The sequence below is a fragment of the Cavia porcellus genome, unplaced genomic scaffold (assembly GCF_034190915.1).
Source record: "Cavia porcellus strain 051 isolate PalLab524CR breed Dunkin Hartley unplaced genomic scaffold, mCavPor4.1 scaffold_14, whole genome shotgun sequence".
In the NCBI taxonomy this organism is placed as follows: Eukaryota; Metazoa; Chordata; class Mammalia; order Rodentia; family Caviidae; genus Cavia; species Cavia porcellus.
In genome coordinates this window covers 37747525-37774533 of record NW_026947497.1, presented here as the reverse complement: position 1 = coordinate 37774533, position 27009 = coordinate 37747525, and the positions used below count along the sequence as shown (strand labels likewise).

General features: G+C 37.5%; 1 protein-coding gene across 2 annotated transcripts in view; it reads right to left on the bottom strand.

The window, feature by feature from the left end:
• The window catches only part of Otud4 (OTU deubiquitinase 4), a 42623-nt gene extending 16112 nt beyond the window's left edge, over nt 1-26511 (bottom strand). Inside the window, exons 1-13 of one of the 2 annotated variants that reach the window (XM_005006786.3) lie at nt 26213-26511; nt 21795-21878; nt 19166-19216; nt 13513-13559; nt 12800-12872; nt 11193-11274; nt 9143-9275; nt 6406-6463; nt 5835-5952; nt 5677-5741; nt 2004-2098; nt 827-930; nt 537-723 (exon numbers count right to left, since the gene is read on the bottom strand). In XM_005006786.3, the coding sequence (XP_005006843.2) occupies nt 537-723; nt 827-930; nt 2004-2098; nt 5677-5741; nt 5835-5952; nt 6406-6463; nt 9143-9275; nt 11193-11274; nt 12800-12872; nt 13513-13559; nt 19166-19216; nt 21795-21878; nt 26213-26371 (1256 nt within the window). In that variant the 5' untranslated portion in view covers nt 26372-26511. The remainder of the gene's footprint in view (nt 1-536; nt 724-826; nt 931-2003; nt 2099-5676; nt 5742-5834; nt 5953-6405; nt 6464-9142; nt 9276-11192; nt 11275-12799; nt 12873-13512; nt 13560-19165; nt 19217-21794; nt 21879-26212) is intronic. The other variant, XM_003476794.4, reaches the window with a different exon arrangement.
• Between the last annotated feature and the right edge of the window lie 498 nt (nt 26512-27009).

Below are 27009 nucleotides of genomic sequence, written 5' to 3'. Positions count from 1 at the left end.
TGTGAACTCCCTATAATTACATTTTTAGGTTTCTGAAGTTAACGTTCAAAGTAAGTTCATCTCTTGAATTATTTTTACCTGTAGTAGGTAAGCTACCAGGTGCTAGTGGAGTCTGGTCAATGTCCAAACAATAGACTTCAGCCACAAATAGTTGAACAGCTGCAAGGATTCCGTTCATTTACAAAGATTAAGTCACTGTAGGCCATGGAGCACTGTGCTATTTTGCTAGGTGTGCCCAGAATGCAAAGCTCTTACCATTCTTTAACCAAGCCATTCTCAGGGTCACTGGCATGAGCAACCTTGAGGATAAGTTGTCATTAGCCTGAATTATTGTAGTCATTTGTTCTTGTTAGAAAGACTGTAGGAAATTTGTTTTTCTAAATATTCTCTTTAGTTGTTTAACAATGATAAAGACATGAAACCCTCATATGGTGTTTCATCAACAATATTTTTAATACTATACTATAGACAAGTATATGAACAAAATACAACAAATTCCACTTGATTTTAACTTCTCATGCATGCAGGAAGATTACCTTATGATCTGTGAAGGTGTCCTGCTAATGTTTTTGTGCTCACTGGAAGATTTTTGAGACTGGGACCCTGAAGAATGACTAGAGAATGCATGTTGTCTTACTCCCGTAGGATGCTGCAGTCGAGGAGGTAGTGCTGATGGGGCTTTTATTGGCTTGCTTGGATTCTTTGGCCCTCTGTAATCCATGTCTGTGGCAAGAATCCAAAACATGCCTCATAATGTTACAGTTTTGAACACCGCAAGTACCCCATCCCTATATCCCAAAGAAATAACCAATTGATGAGCCCCTACCAGAATGGAAATTTTGTCCAGAAGTAGAAGGTTTCTTCATCTTTTTTCCAGACACTGTGTTCCAGCTTTCTAGAGGAGGTGGTTTGAGGTTCTTTGATGCATGCCTTTGAAAGAGGGCAAAGATTTACAGTAACCTAAAATATGCCTAATAAGAACACTTAAACATATTTACTGATTGTTGACTAATGTAGTTCTTATTTTAAAAACTAGAATACAAATACAATCTAATCTTAATTTTAATCAAATAAGTCACAAAGCACAGTTGCTATTCTACTATTCTATCATCAAACTACACTACAGTTAAGATGTGGTGAGGGATGCCCTTACTGTTTTGACACAGGTAATTATCTACTGGAGAAAGACTGTGATATCTGGACTAGCTTTAAAACATCTGGTTGGGCATGGTGGTGGCAAGTCTGCAATACCAGCACTCAGGAGGGTGAAGCAGAGGATCCCTCACTGCAAGGTGAAGGCCACCTTGTGCTACAAAGTGAGTTCAACGCCACCCTGAACCGCACAGAACCTTGTCTCTAAATGATAAAAAATAGAAATAAGAAAAATTCAACTTCTTTCCCATTGAAAAATAAAATTAATTTTAAGTATTAGGGGGAAAACTAGAGAAAATTGTTCAATGCTTTGAGATGCTAAAACTGGGAATCTGTTCTGTTGGGCTCCCTGTACTACCTCCTTTCATTTATGTGTATGTTTAAAATAATCCACGGTAAAGCTTACGGACTGACTTGAGACTATTTTCTCATAGTAAAGGCAGCAGCAACCATAACAAAAGGTTACTTTAAAACAACACTGTAATAGCAAGTCAACAGTATTTTACTGCACAACTCAACAAACATTTACTAAATACTAACTCCATGCAATCCAGCACTAAATGAAAGTAGAAATGCTTAGCATTCCTGCTTTCTAAAGCTATTACTTTATAATCCAGTTAATTACTCAACCTGCCTCTGTGAAGAATGACATGCTTTAAACTGTAAGCAATAAAACAAGTATTCCTTATTTAACATCTGCCAACACACAAAATACTGTTTGAATTCAAACTATTTTTCTGAACATGTGATTTTTTTATAAATAAGCAATCCTTCCACTAAGTTTGCAAATATCCAAGGCCACTTAGAAATACTCGTTCTATAAGCGGGGAAAGCTGAAGAATAGTACATACTTTTTTCCCAGTTCTTCAACCAAAACTGGCCCATTTTCGGAGCTAACCCCTTGACTTTCTGTATTAGAAAATTTTCCATTGTGATCCAATCTAACCTGTTGAACAATGCCAGAAAGAAAGATCAGCAATCTGTTTAACTTGATTTAATGAACAGTTTTTAAATTTTTACTGTCTTCAATTAAAGGGAAAATGAATGTTTATTGGAAAAAATAAAGCTCAAGAAGGCATATAAAAAAATCTGTTTCCTTAAGCTCGACTGCCACACTTCTACCTAAAAAAAAAACTTCTCTTGATTTTTCTTCCAAAATTTTTCTAAATTCTTCTTCAAGTTAGTCCAAGAGAAGTAGAAGCACAATCTATTATAGATCCAAATGAGGTAAGAGACAAATCAGTCTGCGCTGACTCTCAATCCAAGGATATAGTACCATCTACCCTAGGCTTCTAACCCTGGCTTCTCCACTGGCTAGCCATATGAGCTCAAAAAAGTTACTTATATCTTTATTTCCTCATAAGCACAATGGACCTAATAATAACTAGCTCAGAGAACTCTTGGAAGATGAAATAAGATAGCCTATGACATACATAAAGGACATCAACTTGCACTCTACAAATGAGAGCAGCTATTTTTTTGTTTTGTTTTTTTTTGTCTTTTTCCTTTTTATCGGTACCAGGGATCAAACTCACGACTGCCTGCTTGCAAGGCAGGCGCTTATGCCACTGAGCTAAATCCCCAGCCCCGAGAGCAACTATTATTACAATTACTACTTTCTCCCCTTATTAAAAATGTGTGACTCGGGGCTGGGGATTTAGCTCAGCGGCATAAGCACCGGCCTTGCAAGTAGGCAGTCGTGGGTTCTATCCCCGGTAGCAAAAAAAAAGAAAAAGACAAAAAAAAAATGTGTGACTCTTTTCCTTCCTAAGAACAGAAGCATCAACTGTTCTCTAACACACAACTGGAAGTACCTAACTGTAGTAACAAAAAGTAGGCCTTAAAGTTGCTATAGATAAACTGCACATGTTGAACTGCACCTGTTGATCACTGTGCTAGAAGCACAATACGTGCAGCACTACTTTAAACAACCTATTTTTATGCTCCAGTAGATAAGTCCTCTAACTAGGGAATGAAATACCAGTAACAGGACACTCTGATTTCCTTTCTTCTAGAGCTGCAATGAGAAAGCTTTTTCTAAGCTTTTGTTCTGTGCGACAAGATCTCATCTCAAACTAGTACCAATCTCCTTGCTCATTCAGCCTCTCAAATTCTGAGATTACATGGAGTTATTTTGATCGAAAGTTTAACTACATCTTACACACTTAAGTAAACAAGTCTTTTGTGTTAAGATTTCAACTAAATTTTACCCAAACTACATGGTTAAATAAAAGTAGAAACAAAGGGGAAAAAACTAAAACAAGTATTAGCTTTACCATCTACCAAAGCATCTATCTTGCCAAAAGAAATTTCAAACTTAAGATAAGCAGTTGTCTTTCTTTGTTAAAGGGAGAAGCAAGGAAGGCCTCTATGCCCTGAGTTAAGTGTCTTGTGTCTTTTGTTCTTTTTCAAATTTTTCAAATTAAGTGTAGTAAAAACTTCAACTCAATTTGCAATTAGAACATTTCTGAAAATTCCACACAGAAACATCTAAATGAATGATATCATCTTCTTCCTCACTTTTCAAATACTCCAGAATCAAAGTACGGTTACAAGCTCCTAAAGTAAGAGCCAGGGATTTAGCTCAGCGGTTTAAGTGCTCATCTGCAAACATGAGGTCATGAGTTCAATCCCTGGTACAAAAAAAAAAGTTCCTAAAGTAAACTCTGTGACTGATGCCACAGATATAATCCCAGCCAGATACTGTTTTTTCATACAAATCAAATTGTCATAAAGTAAATGAGTGTTCTCTACATATCAAGAGAAATCTTTGCCAATGGCTGTTTTAAGTAAGTTTTAAAATATGACACTTTTTGATGAAAACTTTTATAATTAAAATTAGCTATCACAATTCTTTTGTGTATATGTGGTTTTGTCTTTGGTTTTGAAATGGTATTTTTCATAAACACAGAAAAAGACCTTGACATTACGTTATCCACAGTTTTCCAGCCTTAGCATTTCTTACACTTTGACCTACATAATTCTTAATTGAAGGGAGGCCCTCCTATGCATTACAGTATATATGTTTAAAGCTTGCATCTAGGTTAGGCCAAAGAAATGGCCAAACATCCACAGTGAGATAGAATAGTTTAATTTTTTAAAAATTCTTTATAATAAAGAACACACTGCTGTTAATCCTTGTCAAAAATATTCCTTCTTGTTTCAAAGACACTTATTCCATTATTCTTGCTACTTTCTGAAGAGGTTCTTGAAGTTCTCTCTTGTGTCTTTAATTGTGCTGTCATGACACAAAATGTGAAAACTGGTAACAAGATTGCCAGGAACACGTGCCCATGTGCTTGAACCACTGGTGGTATATGTGTAACTGTACCTTTGGATGACTAAACAGTATAGACCGATGACACCCAACGGAAAACGCATACATGCACCACTGTCAGTTAAGCCAGCAGTTAAGCACATGTTCGAGTCAGGGCCACCTCGCAACACGACATATAAAGTGCAGCCTATCATATGCATAGTAATTCCCTCAAAATACCCTCCTCACTTCAAATATACTTAGCCCATCATTCTTGCCATGTGCTGAAACAATTTGATAAGTCCTCTTCATGCTGTGATCAAAAATATGAAGAATGATGCTGTCAAGTGCCACACAACAGAAAGTCAGGCTCATGTGAACAGTAAAAGGTGACCTCATCCACCTACTCCCTGCATTTGCACCATGTGACTTGTGGCTCTCCCACAGTCAAAATCATCGTGAAAAGTAAACAGTTTAAATCAGCTCAGGACATCAAAGCAGCCAGGACAGCACAATTAAAGACAAAAAAGAGAACTTCCAGAACCTCTCCAGAAAGTAGCAAAAGTGATGGAATAAGTATCTGAAGCGAGAAGGAATATATTTGAGGAATTAATAGCAATGCCTCCTTTACTGTTAAAATTTTTTCTTTAATTGTAACATCGTATTACCTGGATGATTTCCCATTTTTTTGGTTAAACTTACTACATGTCAGAAGCAACCTACCAGCTCTGATAATTAAAAATATCTCCAGGCACTGTTGTAGCTTAGGGGTCAGGGGACAAAAATTGCCCATATTGAGAAACACCAATCTCATCCAATTGTTTTCTCTACCAATCAGTAAGTGGTTCAAGCCAGTGTAGTAGTTTACTCAAAATAAAAGGTAAAATTCCTCTTACGGTTCATTCTCCTGCCTCAGGCCACCAGAAAAATATTACAAATGTAACTAAAATCTCCAGAAAGGCTTTCATAAACAAAACAAATGGACCTTTAAAAGTCAATTTGACCTCAACTTCAGTAAATTATTTGCCAACTTTAAGTAAAATATCTAAACATCTAAAATGCTACTGCTACTTCTTTGAGGTATGCAATTCCAAAGCAGAGCTGTTTTTAAAAGTTCATGTTATGGGACACATGCAACTTCTAGCTTGTAACTGTGTCAAAAAGCGAATTAGTACGATAAATATATTCTGAAGTCCAAATTAACAACATATTCAAGAAAAAAGCAAGATTATAAAAAATCTTTTCCTTCTTCTATACTCATCACTTACTTGGCATTTATCTCCAATTTCATATTGTAAACCAGCAGCAATAGAATAATCACGTTTTTGTTGAGCTGTTTTAAAAAAAAAAAAAAAATCAGTACAAAGTTTATTTATTTTCAAATGCCATAAACAAACTTATTGAAGAGCCCAGAATGTTTACTCACCTTGCTTAGACTTTAACCAAATTTCATATTCCACATTTCTATAGACTGCTGGGTTGAGTGACTTAAGAACCTTTCTAGACAGAGGCAGACTGGTAGAGTTTCCATTGTTCTTCAGCTGCTGAACAAAGAAAGTCACAAAGTTCAATTAACACTAATTCTTTTACAAGTGATCCTGTTTGAGATGTACACAAAAGTAAAATCAATGGAAAACTAAAACTTCAAAAAGTTAGGACAATGCAGCAGGGCATGGTGGTTCACACAATCTTTAAATCCCAGCTACTCAGCAGGCTACAGCAGGTGGGTCACAAGTTCCAGTTACTCTGAGTAACTTAGAAAGATTCTATCACAAAATAAAAAAGCAACACAAAAAAAGGACATCAAAGTTTTTCTCACTCCTAAGATCATGACTCAACCAAAAATGTATCGGACATAAAGAAAAAATAGGACTATGCATTCACTACTTTACTTATAGATGATCATGATCTACTGAAAATGTATCCCCAAAAAATAGGACTATAAATTATATGCTTTTTTATACTGAAGTACTAATAGAATCATTTTTTTAAAATACCTCATTGCTTGACAAAGGTTTAAATCCATTCACATCATTAGCAGTAGTAGTTTTACTCCTACAAAGGGAGAGATATAACTATAATTAGGAGCAGAAAAATGTACTTCATACAATTAATCTCATCTAAAAATCTCAAGTCAGCTATATACCATTATTAAGTAACCTTATACAAGTTAAGAGTCTATATAGACTAAAAGGGTGTGTGTGTTTAAGATAGAAGTTAGGTACCAAGTACACAGAAAAGAATAGTATTTGGGTGGGTAAAATGCTTTAATTTATATGAGACTCAATACAAAATTTTTCTTTCAATACACAGGCCAAGTCCTTACTTTAAAAAAAAAAAAAAAAAGAGTCCAATACAAAAAGTAACTAAAGGAATATTCATTATCAACTCTTTTATTAAAAACAGTATTCTGTGAGTTTCCAACCTTTTGGCTTGCTGGGTCACACGTATCTTGAGCCACATAAAAAATAAGTCATATATGTAAGTAACGATTTGTACTTTTTACTATATTAAAGAAAAAAAGGAAAAGTGATCTGCAGGACACAGGTTGAATCCCATATTCCATATCAAATAATCTTCAATAAAATCAAAGAACTATCATCAGCCTTCTAAATGCACTAACTAGGCACATCTATATGTTAAGTTGATTTACCCAGCAAGTGTTTGAGTGTGTACTACATACCAGAATCTAAACATTATGAAGGTGCTAGGGTTCAACAGTGAGGAAAACATATAAGAACTCTAGCCATATAAAATGTATAATTTACTGACTGCAGACACAAACTAAGTTACAAGCGTATGATGCCAATGAGTGCTACAGGTGAAATAAAGAAAAACTGTACACTAAAAGAATAGAAACTAGGATGAGGAAAGAAAGGCCTCCAGGCAGAGGGCACAGCACACGCAAAGGAAATATTCCAAATACACAGAACAGAACAGCACACGCAAAAGAACAGCATACGCAAAGACCCTAAGGTGGACAACAGGCTGATAAGGCTGGGAAAAAACGATGACAGGCCAAGTGAGAATTGACAGGTTTTGCTGCCCTTACATTTTATCCTATGATTTTTCCTTAATTAATCAATCTCTAGTTTTCAGGATACTCTCCAGGCATTCACTCAAATGTAGCAATATTCTAGTCCATCCTAAAAAGTCATCCATCATTTCCAGTACTTCAGGACCCAACAATATAAACATGAACAGAACCCAGCAGGCATAAGAGCAGGAGTATACAGTATATTCTTGGTCCTCACTCCTTATACTACCATTCCATGTCTCTACATCCTAATGTGATTACATGGTATGCTTCTTCCCTAATTAAAGCTTGAGCTCTGGAACTCAGAAATGACCCATTTTTTAAAAATATAATAAAATGGAAAGGGAATCTATATTCCAAGAGCTATAATGGGATACTCTTTAAATTGAGCACAATAACACAGGTATCTTCTTGCATGCCTGCTCCACCTCCCCAGTAAAGTTCTCCCACTTACTTGCCCTTAATTCCATAATCTACCTGTCAATCACCATCCCAGAGTTGCTTCTAATACTAACAGCAGCAGAAGCCAAAAGGCACAGAAGTCCTTCCCCTCCCAGGCACAAGCGGTAAATTTAAACAGAAAGTCACTCTTTTTATTTCTCCAATTCTCAGTTACACATCTTAATAATACAGGTGCCTGGAGAGAACCATGAAGCAGAATTTTAATCTGTGTATAAGTCAGTGTATTCTAGGATTAAACTTTACAATAGCAGATAGTGATTCAAATTATAAAGAAATGGTGGCCCAATTTTCAAAATGGATCAAAACATTTTCTATCAACAAATGTTTTGAATTTGTCACGACATACACTTATATATTTTCTAAAGTATTTCTGTAATAAACAATCCAATATTCTAAGGCTTAACTTCTATCTAGTTTCACCATGTGTAACACACCAAGCATACTCTCATTTAAAAAACAAAATTATTTTTTTCATACTCTCATAAAAAAAATTACTTTTAGCTTTAAAGACAAGGTAATGGGATTGGTTTCTTATGCTAGTTTATGTTGGACACTGAATCCAAGAATATACTTATGCACCATACACGCTACCTCATTTGGTTCTCATAAATTTTCCCCTGAGAGTAAATATTAAAACTACCTAATTGTATAGAATTGAAGCTCTTTCAGACAACTTGAATTTGTCCCAAGTCTATTCAGTTGACAGGAAACCAAGATTAAAACCACTCTGGATATCTATAGCCTAAGGTTTCATCCTGTATATCTTGTGCAGAGGGAAAAAAAGGTCTCAGTAACTCTATTACAAGGTGTTTATTCACAATCTACACAGAGCTGCTCCCACAGATACTCATAATCCCAACGTGGGGCTTTAGTATCTAAAAAGAAAAGTCAGATCTAAGGAAAAAAATTATAAAGTCAAGAAATCAAAATAGTCACTTCCCATTATTGGATATGTAAATAATTGACAAGTTAACTTTAAAGGTTTACAATATGTATCTGTAGGTAGGAACAAATGTATTCTACAAATACTCATCCAGTTTATAGGAACATGAATTCCAAACCAACTTTCAAAAGAAGAGTTAGTTCCTAATACAAGTTAGGAAAAACCAGTGGCAGCAATAAAGAAATTTCTATGGCAGATTACTATATTCTCTGAATACAGTTTAATATGTGAGAAAACACGTGTCTCTATGCTACTAGAAAGATATATTACAAGTTATTAAATTCATTCTTACTTGCAACTGTCATCCTCGGAATCTGATATTTCACTGTTATTTTCATCAACTACTTCGGGGCTGTCTAGTCCCAGCATGATCTTACTAACATCAGTTTTAAACACCTTCTCATACAGCAATTCATAAAGGAGGGCTGCAATTAAACAGATTTTCATGAAACATTAACCACAGGTATTTTTTTAAGAAATAATAATAAGAGATAGCAAGACTGTCTCCACAAAACAAAACACACATACACACAAAGAAGTAACAACAAGGAAAATGTGACTGCATAGCTAAGGCTTGTAAATTCCTAACTAGACATCTGCATCATCTCATAGTCAGTATTAACATTTAATCAGTGTACAGGGCAGTCAGAATTTCTATCTGTGCAGGTAAATAGTTTGAAATAATAAAATACTACCATGTTTAAAACTAACAGCAACGTTAGGCCGGCCGTGGTAGCTCACGCCTGTAATCCCAGCACTCGGGAGGCTGAGGCAGGAGGATCGTTGCGAGTTCTAGAGCAGCCTGGGCTACAAAGTGAGCTCAAGGCCAGCCTGAACTGCTTAGAGACCCAGTCTCAAAAAGACAAAAAAAAAAAAGAGCTTCTAAAAAAAAAAAAAAAAAAAAACTAACAGCAATGTGAAAAGACATCATGCAAGTATGATGACAGGAAATATGCATACCAAGCAATTACTACATTTCACACACTCTGCTAAGCTTTATGTATCATCCACATTTAATCTCAGCATCAAAAGTACCTTACTGGTTGTAGAGATAAAGAAATTAAGATTGAATGATGTCACACAACATGCCTAACTATAACATTAACAGACATTAAGATTGGTGGAGGGAAGAATGTGAAGTAGTAGGGAACATGTTAGCTGACAATTCAAAAGACTTGGATGCTCTTATCTTAGCTTTCCCACTAGTACATCTTGGCTAACAGACTTCTCAGATTTGTAGAAAGCATGGAATGTTTACGTGACTATATAATCTAGCTTCACATTTCAATTTCACATAAAGAAACAAAAAACAAAACAAAACAAACAAGGAAAAAAAAAACACAAAACATATTCCTGTTAGCTACTGAAGGAAAGACTCTTATTCAGACAATTTTGCTGCTTCAATTTACTAAAAAAAAATTTTTTTTTTTTTTTTTTGCTCCATGAAATCCAAGACTAACAAAATTTTTTAACCTCTAAACTGACAACAGGAGAGTGTATTTTACCAAAAGTTCAAAATCCCATGCATTTTAGAACTCTCACAAGGTTTCATTTACACAGTTAGCTTGGGAAAAAGGTACACTAAGAATTCATGACGATAGACACCTGCCATCTAACGGAATCTCCAGAAAAGAGTTCTTTCTCAAAGACCACCTTTCACCGTTCGGGTAACAAACAATGCACCCCTATGATAAATCACTCTCAAAAGTACAAAATAGGCAGGTTCTAAGAGCTGTATTTCACAAAGCTGAAATGCAAAAACTCTGACTAGTTCGGAGACAGAGGAGACATAGCTTAGCATAGACGCTAGCTGTTCCTATCTCAAAATGGAACCTTTTTCACTTAAAATTATTTTTAACATTTTATTGCACACCTCTGCAGTGGTTACCACTAGCTTAGGGACAAAAGAAAAACTTACAAGCCCAGCACTACTGCTTTGTATGAGAAATCAGGGTAATGCTAAGAACCATTTTTCTTCTAGAGCAGTTATCAGTATTCTCAAAGAGGAGAAAATTCATTCCCACCAGGAAATATTTGAAAAACCTCTAGAAATATTTCTGGCTATCCCAACTAGGAAGAGCATTACTGGTTTCTTCCAGAGGCCAGGAATTTTACCCAACATGGTACAGTGCTCAGGATAGGACCCATGACAGAAAACTTGACTCAAAATTTTTGTCAGTAGTGCCAAGGCGACAAAACCATGTCCTAGAACCAAAGGCAAATTTGTTCAGTCATTTGGATTTTCCAATTATACACTAGCAATTTTAAAAATGTAGAAAAATCCTTACTATGACTGTATAGCTTAGGAATGTAATTTTTATATAAAACAAAATGATACTTACACTGACACATAGCAGAGTTATCTTTATACTTTATGGGATAGACAATATCATAATGATTTCCATTGGAAAAACACAGTAACACCTGAAGAGGGAAAACAAGATATCTCAGCCCCTCATGTGTATTTACAAAACAACTTGTATTTCCAATGCCTCTGAATTACATCACTTTCAAACAAAGTATTTCAGAAGCAACCTAAAGCTCATATTATCAAAGTATGCTAAAAAGGTTTAATTTAAGGTTATTAAATTACAAAGTTCTTAGTAGTTAATGGAAGCTTATAGGATCACTAAAAAAATTCATACTATGTGAAAATAAGATGATTTAAAGTACTTAAAAAAACAAAGTAAAGCTGAGATTTGAAAATATTCTAAAACTTCATCAATGATAACCTTTAAGAGACAGTTGAATATAAATTTTTTATGCTTTGCAATTTTAATTTCTAAAAAGCTATGTTATGTGTACAGAAAAGAGAAAAATGGAACAAAGCTTTTGTAAATGAGGAAAAGATGCATTGAAGGGAAGATAGAGAAAATGAGAGGAAAAAAAAAAGAATCTGCTGTATAGACAAAAATTCCCTATTTTAAAAGTGATCATTATGTGTACCTAAAGTGTAGCAATGAATGTAAAATATACACACTGGTAGATTAGGTTTCAAAGTTTAATAAAAACATGGACAGTAACATACGAAGAATCACATGATTTACAGGTGTTTCTTTGTCTTATATAAACTAGGATTGAAAGCAGTGATTGGCATATTCAAGGAAAAAAAAAGAAAAAGGAAAAGAAAAGAAATTTAACCAGACGTGGTGGCTCATGCCTGTAATCCCAGCACTTGGCAAGCTGAGGCAGGAGGATCATTGCGAGTTCGAGACCAGCCTGGGCTACAAAGTGAACTCAAGGCCAGCCTGAACTGCATAGTGAGACCCTGTCTCAAAAAGACAAAAAAAAAGAAAAGAAAAGAAATTTACACTGATGTTGGCTAGACTTATCAAAAATTGTGATTGGAAAAGCCAGAACCAGGGTACAGTCCTGCAGAAACCCCCAGTTCTTACAGTACAAATATGCAGTCTCTCCCACTTCGCCACCACTAGCATAATGACACAAAAGTCAACTGGCCTGCACAATTTGAAAACAGCTAATTAAAACAAAATTCTCCTATAATGAGTCAGTTAATTTTTCTTCTTTTTGGCTTCAAAAAATTTTTCCACTGTCTGTTTTTATGACCAGATGATGCAATAACATCCTTGCCACTAAAACCATCTTTACAATGGAAAAAACAAATGATTACCAAAGTATTCCTGAATGTAAAGCAGAGCCTACTTGCACAACTTGTTTCACCGCTTAATGTTTGTGCTGACACAAAACATATATACTAATGTCTCGATTTAATGGCTCCACCAAAGTACCATAAGAAGGTTCAACATAGTGATGGGAGAGGCTGTGTAAAGTAATATAACTAAGTGATGATTAACAGTAACTTTTTAAAAACTCAGAACATTATAACCTCCAAAGATTTCAAAAAGTCACTTAAAATTACACCTTAAGCAAAGTAGCAACTAAGTGATTCTTTTACTTAAATTATTTACAAATACTTAGAAATTCTTACCTTTTCAGGAAAATTATTTTCAGTTACTTGTGAAGGAGAAACATTTGGTTCCCGATAGATTACAAAATCTTTCCTGAAATAACATTTAGAAATTACTTATAAAGGAATATATATGAATTTAAATCTAATTCATTCATCAATTTTTGTGTGTCCAATATGAACCAGGCAATGTTCTAGGCACTGGAAATATAGCAGTAAAAAAAAGAAAATAACTAAGCTATAAAATGCCTAAAAGGGTCTTTTCTAAAATAATAATTTTACAACTGCAAGGACAAAAATAGTAAAACAATAATATGTTATGTTCTACTTGCTGTTCAGTGTTACTGGCCCTGAAAAAGTAATGATTTCTCTGTAAGATTGGTAAGTGATAAATTATAGGAGATGGTTTAAAAATTTTCCTCTACCCTTTTCAAAGACTATTTTGAAAATTATAATTTCTAGGGGCTGGGGATTTAGCTCAGCGGCATAAGCACCTGCCTTGTAAGCAGGTAGTCATGAGTTCGATCACCGGTACCAATAAAAAAAGAAAGAAAATTATAATTTCTAAATACTGACATCTAAACACTGACCCTGGCAAAAATCTAATTCATGACTTTAAAAGCCTTTAATTTAGAGCCAAGATATAAATTTACTTTGCTTTTTAAAACTTATAATACAATGAGATATTAATTTCCGGTGATCTTATTTTTCACTTTTGCTATTACAGTGCTTACCTGTACATAAGAGAAAGGGCACTTATTTCCACTTGTCCTACCCATTCCTGTATTGAAGGAAAACAAAGTTGGCACTTAAGTGTCTCATACATTTTAAAATATACTTAATTCCTTATGCATATCTTCATGATACACTGTACCTAATGAGTTTACAAAACCAGTAATACTATTAGTATTGTGAAAATTATAAGAACATGTATATAAAATTTAGTATGTATTTATAATACATACTAAAAAAGGAGTGCAAGTCTGTTGCAAAACCTTTTAGTAACAGAAATAAGGTGCAATGATAGCTCCTTCTGGACTGGCAAGACCGTACAGTAGCATCTACAAATCAAGAATTTGTTGAAGACAATGGTAATCCTCCAACTTAGCACCCAGGACAGAGCCTGGCACATAGTATGAATCCAGAAAATTAAACGCTGAACAGAAGCAATAAAATCAGAAAACATAAAAAAGGGCAGGGGTCTCATCTTCATGGTTTATGAACATATAGACAACACTGTCCTAGCAATCATTTTGAAATAATGGAAATCCTATACTTCTTTAGAAAGTCCCTTTGGGCCTTCTGGAAGACAAATGGCCTGGATATATTAAAATTTTAAATGCCCATATATTTGTTAGTGGTAGTAGTGCTGGGGAGTGAATCCAGGGGAAGTTTTCTCCTAAATTACATCCCTAGTCTTTTTTGTTTCTGAGACGGGCTCCTGGCTACGTTGTCACATTGGCCTTGAACCTCTTGCCTCAACTTCCCCAGCAGATAAAAGTACAGATGTGCAACACTGAGTGCCCACACACATTTACAGACTCAGCAACTCAACTAATATATCTCTACCACTAGGGATCTTTGCATGTCTACAAAAGTACATATAAATACAGGTATCATTATGAGCTATGTGCATTTTAAAAACCTATTAGAAATTCATAAATCGTGATTCAAGTGCATCATAGAAAGTCATACACTTGGGGCTGGAGATTTAGCTCAGCGGCATAAGCACCTGCCTTGCAAGCAGGCAGTCGTGAGTTCGATCCCTGGTACCGATTAAAAAAAAAAAAATGGTCATGCACTCAATGAAAAGAATGAAGTACATCCACATGAAGACCTGGAAAGATAACTAAAATCTACTAAGTTAAAAAAAAATAAAAGCACAGTGAAATAACCCTATCTCTGTAAAAGGCAAGACAAGATATATGTATCTGTACCTCTGTGTGTGCAGGGAAAAAATTACAAAGATCTTAAATTGACAGTAGAGAGAAAATTAGAGGAAGAACTATTATGTTAACCCTTTATTCTGTATGCATCCATATTTTAAAACCTTATCATTTATGATCATATTTCTAGGGATGTGTGAAACTAGTAAAGACTTAATAATACCAAAAGTCACCGAAAAACAGTGAGCTACAGAAATTGAAACACTACCATTTCGTCTGTGAAGCAAACCAAGACAGAAACACAAGCACACACACACAAGTAAGGAATACATTTTAGACAATGGTTTAATCTCAGAAAAGGATAATCTTTCCTCCCAGACACTTTTCATTTTAACAGTTCTCAGAAGTTGGCTATGCCAGCATGGTAGAACACACCTGTAGTCCTAGCTACTCCAGAGGTTAAGGCAAGAGGATTGCAAGTTCAAGGTCAAACTGGGAAACTCGGCCTCAAAATAAAAAGGGCAGAGAATATAGCTCAGTACAAGAGTACTTCCCTAGCACAGGAAATCCTGGATTCCATTCCCAATACACATGCACATACACAACATACACATGAAAACTCACAGTGGGCAGTAGGCATTTACAAAAAGGTGGAGCAAATGGAATTCTCACATACTGCTAAGAAAGTAAAATGGTATAGCCACTTTGGGAAATAACTCAGCAGTTTCTCTAAATTAAACATTTATTTGCCATGCGACCCAGCAATTCTACTCTTAGGCATTAATCCAAGAGAAAAGAAAACATACATCCACAGAAAGACATATAAGTAAATACTGATAGCAGGTTCAGTTTAATAACCCAAAACTGAAAAGAACTGATGAAGAGACAAACTGTAGGACTTCTATCCAGTGAACAGCTCCGCAGTAAAAATAAACACTATGCACAACAATGAATCATATGGTGTTTCCATTATGCTAAGTGAGAGAAGCCAAATACATAAAGCCAAATACATAATACTACCAGTTATATAGTCTCTCATATGCACCTAAAATGCCAAAACTAGCAAAGGAATGCCTACCAGAAACCAGGGAATAAAGGTAGGAGATCAAGTACAAACAGCATGAGGGAACTTCCTGGAGTGACGGACTGTTCTACAATTGTGGGGATGGTTACACAACTATATACATTTGTCAACTCTTACCAAATTATATGTTTAAGATTGGCAAGTTTGGGGCTGGGGATTTAGCTCAGCGGCATAAGCACCTGCCTTGCTAGCAGGTGGTCGATCCCCAGTACCGATAAAAATGAAAAAGACCAAAAAAAAAAAAAAAAAAGATTGGCTGGAGATTTAGCTCAGCGGCATAAACACCTGCCTTGCAAGCAGGCAGTGAGTTCGATCCCCGGTACTGATAAAAAGGAAAAAGACAAAAAAAAAAAAAGGATTGGCAAGTTTTATTGTGAGCAAATAAACAAATTGTGAATAATGTTTTGTGTAACTGGGTATCAATTATATAATTTAATAAAGCCAAAAAAATTTTCTGAAAAAGTCTGATACATTTTTAAAAGGATCAAGTAGGACAAAATGAGAAATAAGAGTAGATTCACTACTATTTGTTTTCATTGAATGTATCCTGTATATTAAGGAGAGGAAAAAAAACAAAGCTTTATAAACATCTGCTGCTAATAATAAAGAAAACTCTTTGGAAAGTACCTATATGGACAAGAGGTTTGACCAGGTGAGGGAAGACCGGGTGGGACACCATGAAAAAGATTTGTTTTTTCATAAAGGAATCTGGCCAGGCAGTCTACCCAGGTGCTCAAAGCTTTCTTTTCAATCAATCCTCGAATCAAATTTGTCTCAGTTTAGTTCACACTGCCTCATTTCCTCCCTTCCCCCCCTCCATCATGTTCTATCCTAGTTGAATCCTTTATGGCCCAAGAGACTAAAATGCTGTGCAAAAGCTATTAAGAAACAGCAGAGTCCTTTCTCTGCCTGCGTACCACACCCCGCCCCAACCCCAAGACTGGGGACCGAACCTTGGGCCCTCACGCTGAGCTACATTTACTTTCCCAGTCTTTTTTTTGACACACTATCTCACTGATTTGCTAAGTTGTCCAGGATTGGCTCAAACTTGCTGTTCTCTTGCCTCATCTTTTCAGAGCCCAGGGGTTACAGACATGGACTACCATTCAGTTTTCTAATGTACAAATTAGTAAATTGCCTTTGTCACATTTCCTGTATTTTCTGAAAAGGAAGTAAAGTTCACCTATACTATTTGCTACCTGAAGATAACTATTAACATCCTGGTGTTCCATCTTCTTTGTGTGTCACAAATAACACAATATGGATTTAACATTCAACAAACTGAAATGCTATAGAAACTCTGAATCAATAAAAATATATATGCTTTACCTTCAGAGGCTAACAAGCTAAGATAAAAATGTAAACTTCAAGAAAATGAACTAGTGATCGTAACATGAATATAACTTAGTTTTGGAATTACTCAAAAATACAGGTAGGGTAGGTTTAAAGAAAAAGTCTTCAGAGGGCTATTTGTCTTCAAAATTGGAATGAAACTGTAGTTACAAAGTTTGACACCTATTTTCCATACACTAAACAATTGCTAAAGCGTTTTAAAAGTGGGTCTGAAACATACTGCAGGCTCTCACTTGTGAAAGCTACAGAAGTTGATCTCAACAGAAGCAGAAGTAGCATAATGGTTATCAGAGCCTGGGTGGAGGGCACTGATGGCGACAGGATGATTAATGGGAACATCAGTGCAATTAGAAGTAATATATCCTAATGTTCTATAGCACAGCAGCATGAGGGCTGACAACATCTGTGTGAGCCAAAATCACTAGCAGAGTAGATTTTCAAAGTTCTCAACACAACAAAATCATAAACATTTGAAGCAATACATACCAGTTACCCTGATCATTACATACTGTATACATGTAATGAAATGTCATAAATATGTATAATTATTACATGTAAATTAGACACTTTAAGTTCTTGTCTGCAGTACTGGAGATTGAACGTAGGACCTGTGTACTGAGCTATGTTCCCTATTCATTTTCTTCTTCTCATCTTGGCCTCAGCCTTCTGTCCAGACAGGACTACAGGTGTGTGCCACTGCTAACAGCTTCTCTGTATGTCTTAACTTCATAGGGTCCACGCTCTCCACACAAACAACAGTTTTCTGAGTCTCCTTTGCTCAGTTTTTACTGGCTGGAATGCCCTTCAGCCAAGACATTGTTTATTTACAAGCTAATGTACTTAAGACATCAAATGCGAATTCTCTCTCAAGCTCTGTCTAAGCTGCTGGAAATAAAACAGCACAGACTGACTTATTATCTGTCCTACTTATAGCACATATACTTTCCTACTTTGCACAGGATGTTTGGTGGTTTAAACACACACTTGGGTTACCTCACTTAGCCCCAGTCACTAGCAATTCTTTGCCTTCAAGCATTCATATTAAGTACTATGGGATCAAAACCCTTCACTTCTTTAGTCAATATTTTTTTTTTCATTTACTGTAATAATGGATGATGGAAAATTCTAACATTCTAAAGGGCACTTCTGACATTTACAGTGCCAGGTATCATGGCACATGCCTATAATTCCAGCACTTAGGTGGCTGAGGCAAGAGGATCACGGTAAGTTCGAGACCAGCCCGGGCAACATAGTGAGTTCAAGGACAGCTTGAACTGCATAGAAAGAACTTTTTTTTTTTTTTTTGAAAGAAACTTTCTCCAAAAAAAAGGTGTTTGGAGGTTTTCTTGGTTTTGCTTTTTATTTTCTTGTGATGCTGCAAACCCTTCCCAGGTTCTTCTGCATGCTAAACATGGTCTGCCTCTAAGTTACATCTTCAACTTTTACAGTGATAACAGTTTATAAGCAGAAAAGTCTTTTAACTTCAACATGACTGAGAAATTTGTAGAAGTGCCACCTTTTTCTCTCTCATCTCTACCCTTTATGAAACTGATCATGGGAAATGGAACCTTTATGAGAGAACTCTGCCTTCTCAACTTCCTAAATTACAAAGCAAACTCCTGCCTGTCCACCAAGTCCCACACAGCATCCTGAAAATTGCTAGGATTTTGTACACTAAAGTCAGTCACATGCTGATATGACAGAAAAACAGCCTGACTCTGCCTTTAAGTAGGTAACCTTTTGTATAATTGCTCCATCTACCAATTAAATGTTGTAAATATGTGTATATAAATACTTGTAAAAAATGTTTGAGGAAATAAGGCACACTGTCATCAAAAACCCCACACATTATACTATTAAGCTTCAGGGCTGGGGATTTAGCTCAGCGGCATAAGCACCTGCCTTGCAAGCAGGCAGTCGTGAGTTCGATCCCTGGTACCGACAAAAAAATGAAAAAGACAAAAAAAAAAAAAAAATACTATTAAGCTTCCATTTTAATCAATTTTAAGTACCTTATTTAGATATATATAAATACAGAAAATATATTTAAAGATTGTCACATACCTGTGGATTTTCCAAACGTTTTAAATATTCTTCAAATGAACCTTCTATAAACTGCAAAAAAAAAATAAGAAAGTCTATTAGGAATGTTATCTATGAAATATGTCACAAGAGTTAACTGCTTCACTGTATAAATAACGTTCACTTTGAAATGAGTTCTTAACCAAACCTAGGACACATAAGAATAAAATATGTAATCTATGACAGTGAATCCAAAGTATTAAAGACCATAAACATACAAAAGAATTTAAAGGAGGAAGCACTGTCAAGGAAAGTTTCAAGGAAGAGGAGTCACTCAAGATGAAGAGTGACCAGAATCTAGATGGATACAGGGAGTGGATACATGTCACCAACACAAGAGCAGCCTGGCCAGCTAGACTGGGGCAACTTGGTAGGGAGCTGAGGTGAGAAAGGAAGCTTATCAAAGGGCCTGTTTACAGAAGGCCTCGATCCATGGCAGGACTTTCAGACTAGACAGGAAAGGCAGTTCAAGGTCACTGCAGATGACATTCTGAACTGAGAAACTACATGATGAAAGCAGTACTTTAAGATTAATTTAGTAGTGGCTTTTGTATACAACAAAATAAATACACTAGCTAAGAAAAACATATGTTAATGACACAAATGTAAGTATTTACTGTCTCTTAGGTCCGTTACACTAAGAAAAATGAGAACTAATGTTTTAAGACATTTTTAAGCGTAAGCAAGATTTTTTAAATGCAGCTTGTTTTATCGTTATTTCACTCTATACAATGAGTTTTTTTTCAGCTGTATAATCATCTATTTTTCTGTTTTTCTCATAGCAACTGCACTAATTTGAGAAAGTTCTAAAACTTCATCTGACCCACTATATTCAGTTTCATTTAAATTACAACCCCAGTTAACAAAGTCACACATTTCACAATATTAACACAAACTGCCTACTCAAAAAACCTTTTAAAGGGCTAGGAATTTAGCTCGGTGGCTCATCACTTGCCTGGCAAGTACAAGGCCATGAGTTTGATCCCCAGTAACAACAAAAAATTTAATTACCTGTGTTTTTAAAGATGAATATTCTTTTATAAATGATATATATAAAAATGTCCAAGTTATCTAAAGTTTCAATACATATTTTAAATATCATACCAATCAGATGCAATTATCCCATATTAGATTATTTCACAAACCTTAAACAAACCAGAACCACTTAAAATTGGCAGAGCTCTAAATGCATTCTAACACAAACCTGCAATCAATTTCAGCCTCAAGCAGAGTGTCCAGTATAGGCCCTGTGGCTGAACAATGTCAGCAACAAGTCATTACCCTTTCCCACTTAAGTTTTTATTGTAATAAGCATAAAACTAAACCCCTTTGGAGCCGTCAGCCTCTGATCATATCTCGTAAGATTATATGAGCTAACTATACGCAAAGCGCTTAGAACAAAGTATGCCAACAAGTGTTCAATTAATATTCAAGCAATATTAAAAATGACAATTATCGAGCTGGGCATGGTGACACATGCTCGATGGTGGTACTCAGGAAGCTGAGGCAGGAGGATCGTTGAGTTCAAAACCAGCCTGGGCTACAAAATGAGCTCAAGGCCAGCCTGAACTGCACAGTGAGACTGTCTCAAAAAAGACCAAAAAAAAAAAAAATTAGTCATTATCATCCATGCGGTTTTACCCTCTGGGGCCGATTAATTAACCTCTAATTTCTTTAAATATTTATAGACTATCCTATCCCTCCCCTCTTCACTACCACCACACCCTCGTCATCTACATTACCAGTTTCTTAACAAGGCAAGATTTCAAACCACCTGATCAAACAGGTCACACTTCTCAGAATATCTTATGGCCCAACCTAGACCACAGCACACAGAATTTGTCTGGATTTAGGGAACAGCAACCCAAGAGCACACTCAAACAAAGGACTCAACATTTAGTTATTTGCAAAGTGCTAATGTTCTTTACCAGTCAATGGGGGGTGGCACATACTATTTGAAGGCATCAAGTTATATAATTCTAGGTCATAAACTAAAACCTGATAAATAAGGCTTTGAATATAAAAAGAAAATAGGTCACTGTGGCATCTTATTTCACAGCCAACTACATACTACTGAGAAAATTATAGTAAGTTGCTACACAACATTTTATTAACTATTAATTTACATAATTAGTATTCTAATACATGATTTCACAATAAGCTCTGAAAATTAAAAATCTGTAAATGCTTCTGATAAAATTAGGAATTTGGTATTACTTATGCTCAGGACATTCATTTATACTACAAATGTGGAACTTCTTTAACTCATAGGAAATTAACAATACAGAAACTACTACTAATCTCAATACCCAATTCTCCAACCACATCAAAGAAAGTTCACACACTGTGTAAAGACCCTGATCCAGATCCTCTTCCATTCCCCAAAGTTCAGTGTTATATTCAGCAGAGCTTTCAAAAAGCTCTATGAATAAATGAGTAACAGTCCAGAAAATATTGCAACTGATGATTATAGATGGATGTAAGTTCAACAAAGTTCTTTTTAACAAGGGTTATTTTCACAGCCTGTAAAACTTCCACGCAAACACTTTTGAAAGCCAGAAATGTTAATTTAAAATCAAGACACTATGACTTGTTTAAAATTACAAATTACCGCTTCAAATTTCTCTCTGTTCTCTCGGAGATAGTGAATGCAGGCCATTCGAACTTCAACATGGCGAGACTGAGAGTGCAATACCTAGAAAGAAAAAGCAACACCTATTAAGCATTTTATTCAAAGTAGATTTAAATTATAACCTAGTGCTCTTTTCACACTAAAAGTAACATCACAGCCAATAAACAGCAATCTCTCCCCATTTCCCTTTCTATATTTCCAAGATTTTTACTCACTCTCACCTCCTCTTTTAAGTACGACATGACATACAGAAACAGCAATATACTGTAATCCAGAAGTCAACTCCATAAAGAATATACTATCATTTCTCTTTTAGATCACTAACATCACTTCTTTGTAAACTTAAAGACACTTTCTTCTCTTGTCTGCTCTAACAACTTTGTGTTTCATAAGACAGAACAAAATCCCTGTTGTGCAGTACTCGGCCTCCATCCTACACTTTGCTAAAAAGAAGGAACAAATAGGCAACTTCATTAGCAAACCTCTTTGGATCCTTAAACCTGTATTTAGTGAGTGTACGTCAACATTTAAGTTCATATCATGGTTTTTTCAGAAAAAGGTACTCTTAGATAACCCCTTAGTTACAAAGCTTACAAAACGTCTGAGTATTCTTTAGAACAGCCAAATGAACAGCCTGAAAGATGCAAAAACGATTATGTGCCATCATCTCAAGAGGCCTGGGATTTGTTCTTACACTCAAAATCATAAAAAACCAACCTAAAAAAACACATTTGAGAGCCTCTCATTTTGTGACCTCTATTTCCTCCTGTTAAATAATCAATTCAACAAAGTAATAACTTCTACTGGCATTTTGTCTCTTAATAAAATTGGGCTCTGAATTGAAATATTTTTATCAATACTTAGAAATCAGCTGGCTAGCCCTTAGCATGCTTAGAAAAAAGACTATAAAATATTTTTCTATTACTAGGTAACTCAAATGCAGATACTCTTAGTACCTAGATAGTCAAGGTTAAACACATACCCTCATACCTAACACACACACAATCATCCCTCAGAAATAACACATTTCAAACTACTATCAAGGCCTCTTGAGAATGTATGTTTAACAGGAGTAAAGCTAAAAGTTACAGTTCCAAAGTAGGAATAGTGACGCCTGCAATCTCAGCCAAGACCACACATCTGAGCACAGTTTAGGCAAAACTGAGACCCTGTTTCACACTAGACAAAGGGTGGGGGATCTGACTCAGTGCAAAGGCCCTGGTTTCAAACCTCAACACCACAACACTAAATAAAAGTTACAACGCCAGCTGGGCATGGTGGTGCACACCTGCAATTGCAGCACTCAGGAGGCTGAGGCAAACAGAATCTCAAGTTCAAATCTAACTTGAACTTTATAGCTAGTCTGAAACTAACCTGGACTACAGAGTGAGGCCTCATCACTAAATAAAGGTGAAGGAGGTAAGTTATAGCTATTAAATAACTGAGTCTCCCTTCCTCATGTTTAGGGTAAGCAGAGAATTCAGCAAAGACAAGGCTCCAGATGCCCATTTTACAGCTCTCCTGGCTAACAGCCAAGTTCATTTATACCCACAGAACCACAGGCAAAACTGCCTGGACAACCAGTGTGTCCTACTACACTAAGACACTGAAGCTGAGCTCTGCAATTCAGTTTGTTCAGCGCACTGGCTGATTTTCAGCTTAACCGGCTGCACCTTCACTTCTCGGGACAGTATTAAAAAGTAGCCTCACACATTCTTTGTTACTTTCCATTACCAGAAGGATAACCATGTATTTTTAAGAAAGACCACAGAAATATTTTTTACCAATTCAACCAAAAACATTCAGCAGCATTTCTTTCATAGGAACTGAATCAAGGCATTATTAGTATGAGTAAGCCACCTCGTCATCTGATAGGCCTTCCTGCCATTACCAAAGTGAAGCTAGTGCTAAAGCCATTTACCTAACAACAGGTGGCAGACGTTAGTTAATAAAGTTTACTTCCCACAAAAGAACAATGGAAGGAATAGCTAATGGATTTTCTCCACTTTTAACAAAGATGTCACCACACAGAATCAATCTGAACCTGTTGCTCAGAAGCAAACCTCTCAGTAACTTCTGCTGTAGTGAAGTAATAATCTACAATGCCCAACACTGCAAGAGAACCCAAATTGAATGACAGTTATTTAAAAAGTTTACTGTGGGGGCTGGGGATTTAGCTCAGCAGCATAAGCGCCTGCCTTGCAAGCAGGCAGTCGTGAGTTCGATCCCTGACACCGATAAAAACGAAAAACACACACACACACACACACAAAAAAAAAAAGTTTACTGTGCAAATTTGGGTACATTCAGGAAGAATTCAGGTAGGTTCAATCTATTTTTGTAAATCATTACACAAATGAAAATAAGCTAAAAGTAGGAAAAAGGCTTTCCCATCACTACTTGCAATAAGATAGTGACAAACACTGGGAAAGGCTGATGCACACTGTTTCAGCAAGTCCTCTAAGAGTGGCCTATTTTTAGCTCAGTGACTAGGAGCAGATTCAGGTCAGACCTCCTGCAGGTCCAAATCCACAAACAGGGACTATCTAAATCAGGTAAGTTGGAGGGAAAGACTACTCCTAACTGAAATCTCTTCCCCATCTTTAAAGAGTGCTATTTAGAGGACAAACTCACTCCTTGGAAATGATGTTTATGGTAACTTTACAAGAGAAACTGTTGATCAAAAAAAAACATAATCTTTTGTACGGATTTTTAAAAGGGCAGCCTGAGACAGAGGTTGGCCATGATGGTTGTACCCTTAACAGATGTCTACTTAACCACTGAGTGCTCCCCAAGTTCAATCTTGAGCTTAGCACAATGTACTCAGTCACGTAAAATGGAGAAGGCAGTCCTGAACTAAACCCCAAACAACTTACTTAAAAAAAAAAAGTGTTTTCTGATGTGAATGTTTTTAATGTAACAAACATGTAGTTCTTGCTTCTTAAATATTCTTAAAAAGAGTTCCCACTACAATATGGAAAGGCTAATCAAGTTCACCAAGTATCTATGGCATATAATACTGAAACAGATCCATCTTGCTGCTTCAATACAAGTAGGACCTGGACACGTGGGCTTGAACTCTCAATATTAACCTCAACTTTTTCCTAACCAAATTCTTTTTATCAGTATACAATAAATGCGAGTCGACTTCACTTTCACCTCCTCTGCTTCCAAAGGTACTAAGGAGTCCAAGAGAGCTGAGACAGAGGAAGTGGAACAGATGAAGATAAGAAAAATTCATTCACAAATGGGGCAGGTTTACCTAATTAACAGTTGAGGGCTGAGCACAATGAAACATTCTAAATTTCTGAAAATGAGAGGCGTATAAAAACTGAAAAAGACAAGTTTTTAGGGAAAATGTTGCAACAGCAATGCCTGCATCACAATGCAAAGGCTTCTGTATACTAAATGAATTGCTTGCTTAAAGGGGGGAAAAAAAAGACTACAGCTGAAGAAAGTAGTTCTTTAAAAAATAAGTTGGCCTACTGATGGTTTAAAAATGAGAACTAGTCTCTACTAGTTGAGGAAAATATTTACTCACAAAGAAAAAAATTGCAAAGATATTTAGCATTCAAAAGAGGTGAAGGTGGGAGGAGCCCAGAGATGGGAAGGCACAGCTCTTCAACCAAAGGAAAGCAAACTTCGAAAGGTATGAAAATACACACCACAGCAGTAACGCGAAACTTTCATCCAACTACTGCCAATGGTTATTTTTCAAATATAAGATGGGTTTTGGTGACTGCATACCTACAACATATAGTGTTATGTAACATGGGATAAGCTGTCAAAAAAAAAAATCAGGAACATCTTTCTAAGCAACTACATTAGGAATGGTTTCTATCATTGAAAGGGGAAAAACTTCCTACTCAAGATCGGCCCCTTCCTACTGACACAAAAAGACTACTCTAAAAAAAAAGTAAATTCTTTTTAGTATACCTCCTCGGCCTGCTCAAACATTTAACTGTGGAATCTACTAAAGACTGAAAATATTCTCTATCTCCAAGAGGGCGGCTTTCGCAAAAGGCAGTTTGCCCTGTGGCTTCACTGACATCGGTGAGCTTGACTAGTCCGCATTCCAAAGTCCAGCAGCAGGAGCAGGAAAAATGTGTCCCACAAGCAGAGGTCGGGCGCACCGCCTCCTCCAGTCAACACTCGCCTTACGGCTGGGACCGCCGGCTCGCACAGCCGAGAAAGTGAACGCGGAACACAGGACTCAATACCCGCAGGTTGCCCGGCGCCCCGCGGTCGCTCCCCCCGCAGAGCAGGCCCCACAAGTCGCCCTCCACGCGCGCGCCCGTTCCGACGTTCCACGGGGCCGCTGTGACGACAACCGGGCCACGCGCGGCCCGGACGTAGGAGGCCGCGTCCCACCCGCCCCGCCGCCCCCAGAACATTACCTGCTCCGCCACGGCCCGGAACAGGCACGACCCGTCCTTGGCGACTAGTTTCCGATACAAGCCAAGTCTCCGCAGATAGGCGTCCATGGGCGTCGCGTCCTCGCAGGGCCCCGCGCCGCCCTGCTCCCCGCCGTCGGGGGTGCCGACGGCCGCCTCCATGTTGCCGGGCGCGCTGCAGGCCGGGCGCGGCACGGGTTAGCCCCACATGGCCGCGTCGCCGGCGGCTCGACGCCCCGGCCCGGGGCGGGCGGCGGCACGGACTCGGCGGGCGGCAGGCGGCGACGGTGGCCTGAGGCGGCGGCCCGCGCTCTCCGCGCGCATAGGGGGCCCTGCCTAGTGCATGGCTGTCCGCACGCGGCCACCTCCCGCAGGGACCACGCGCCCCGGGTCTGGGAGGGACTCTAAGCCGACCCGAGAGTGCGAAGTCACTTCCCGACGGCCGCGCTGCCCAGCTAGGGCACCGGCGCGGGGGTCGCCGCCCCCACAAGTTCCCTGGTTCCGACAGAGGAGCTGGGCGCCAGCCGGCTCCTGTGAAGCGAGGCCTACGTCCCCGCGCACAGCCCACGCCGGGAGCCCAGGAAACCAAAAGAGAAAGCCGCTGCTTTTCGTTTCCCCACCTCGCCGGAGGCGCCGGAGGGGCGGGGAGCTTGGAGTGGGTGGGTGGGGGCGCCCGGCGGAGGGCAGCAGTCTCGCAGCGCAGAATTTGTTTTCGCTTTTGGCCCGACCGCGGAGAGGACGGCGGGAGATGTAGTTTGGCAGCGACAGGAAGTCAGCGTGCGGCGGGCGGGGACGCCTCG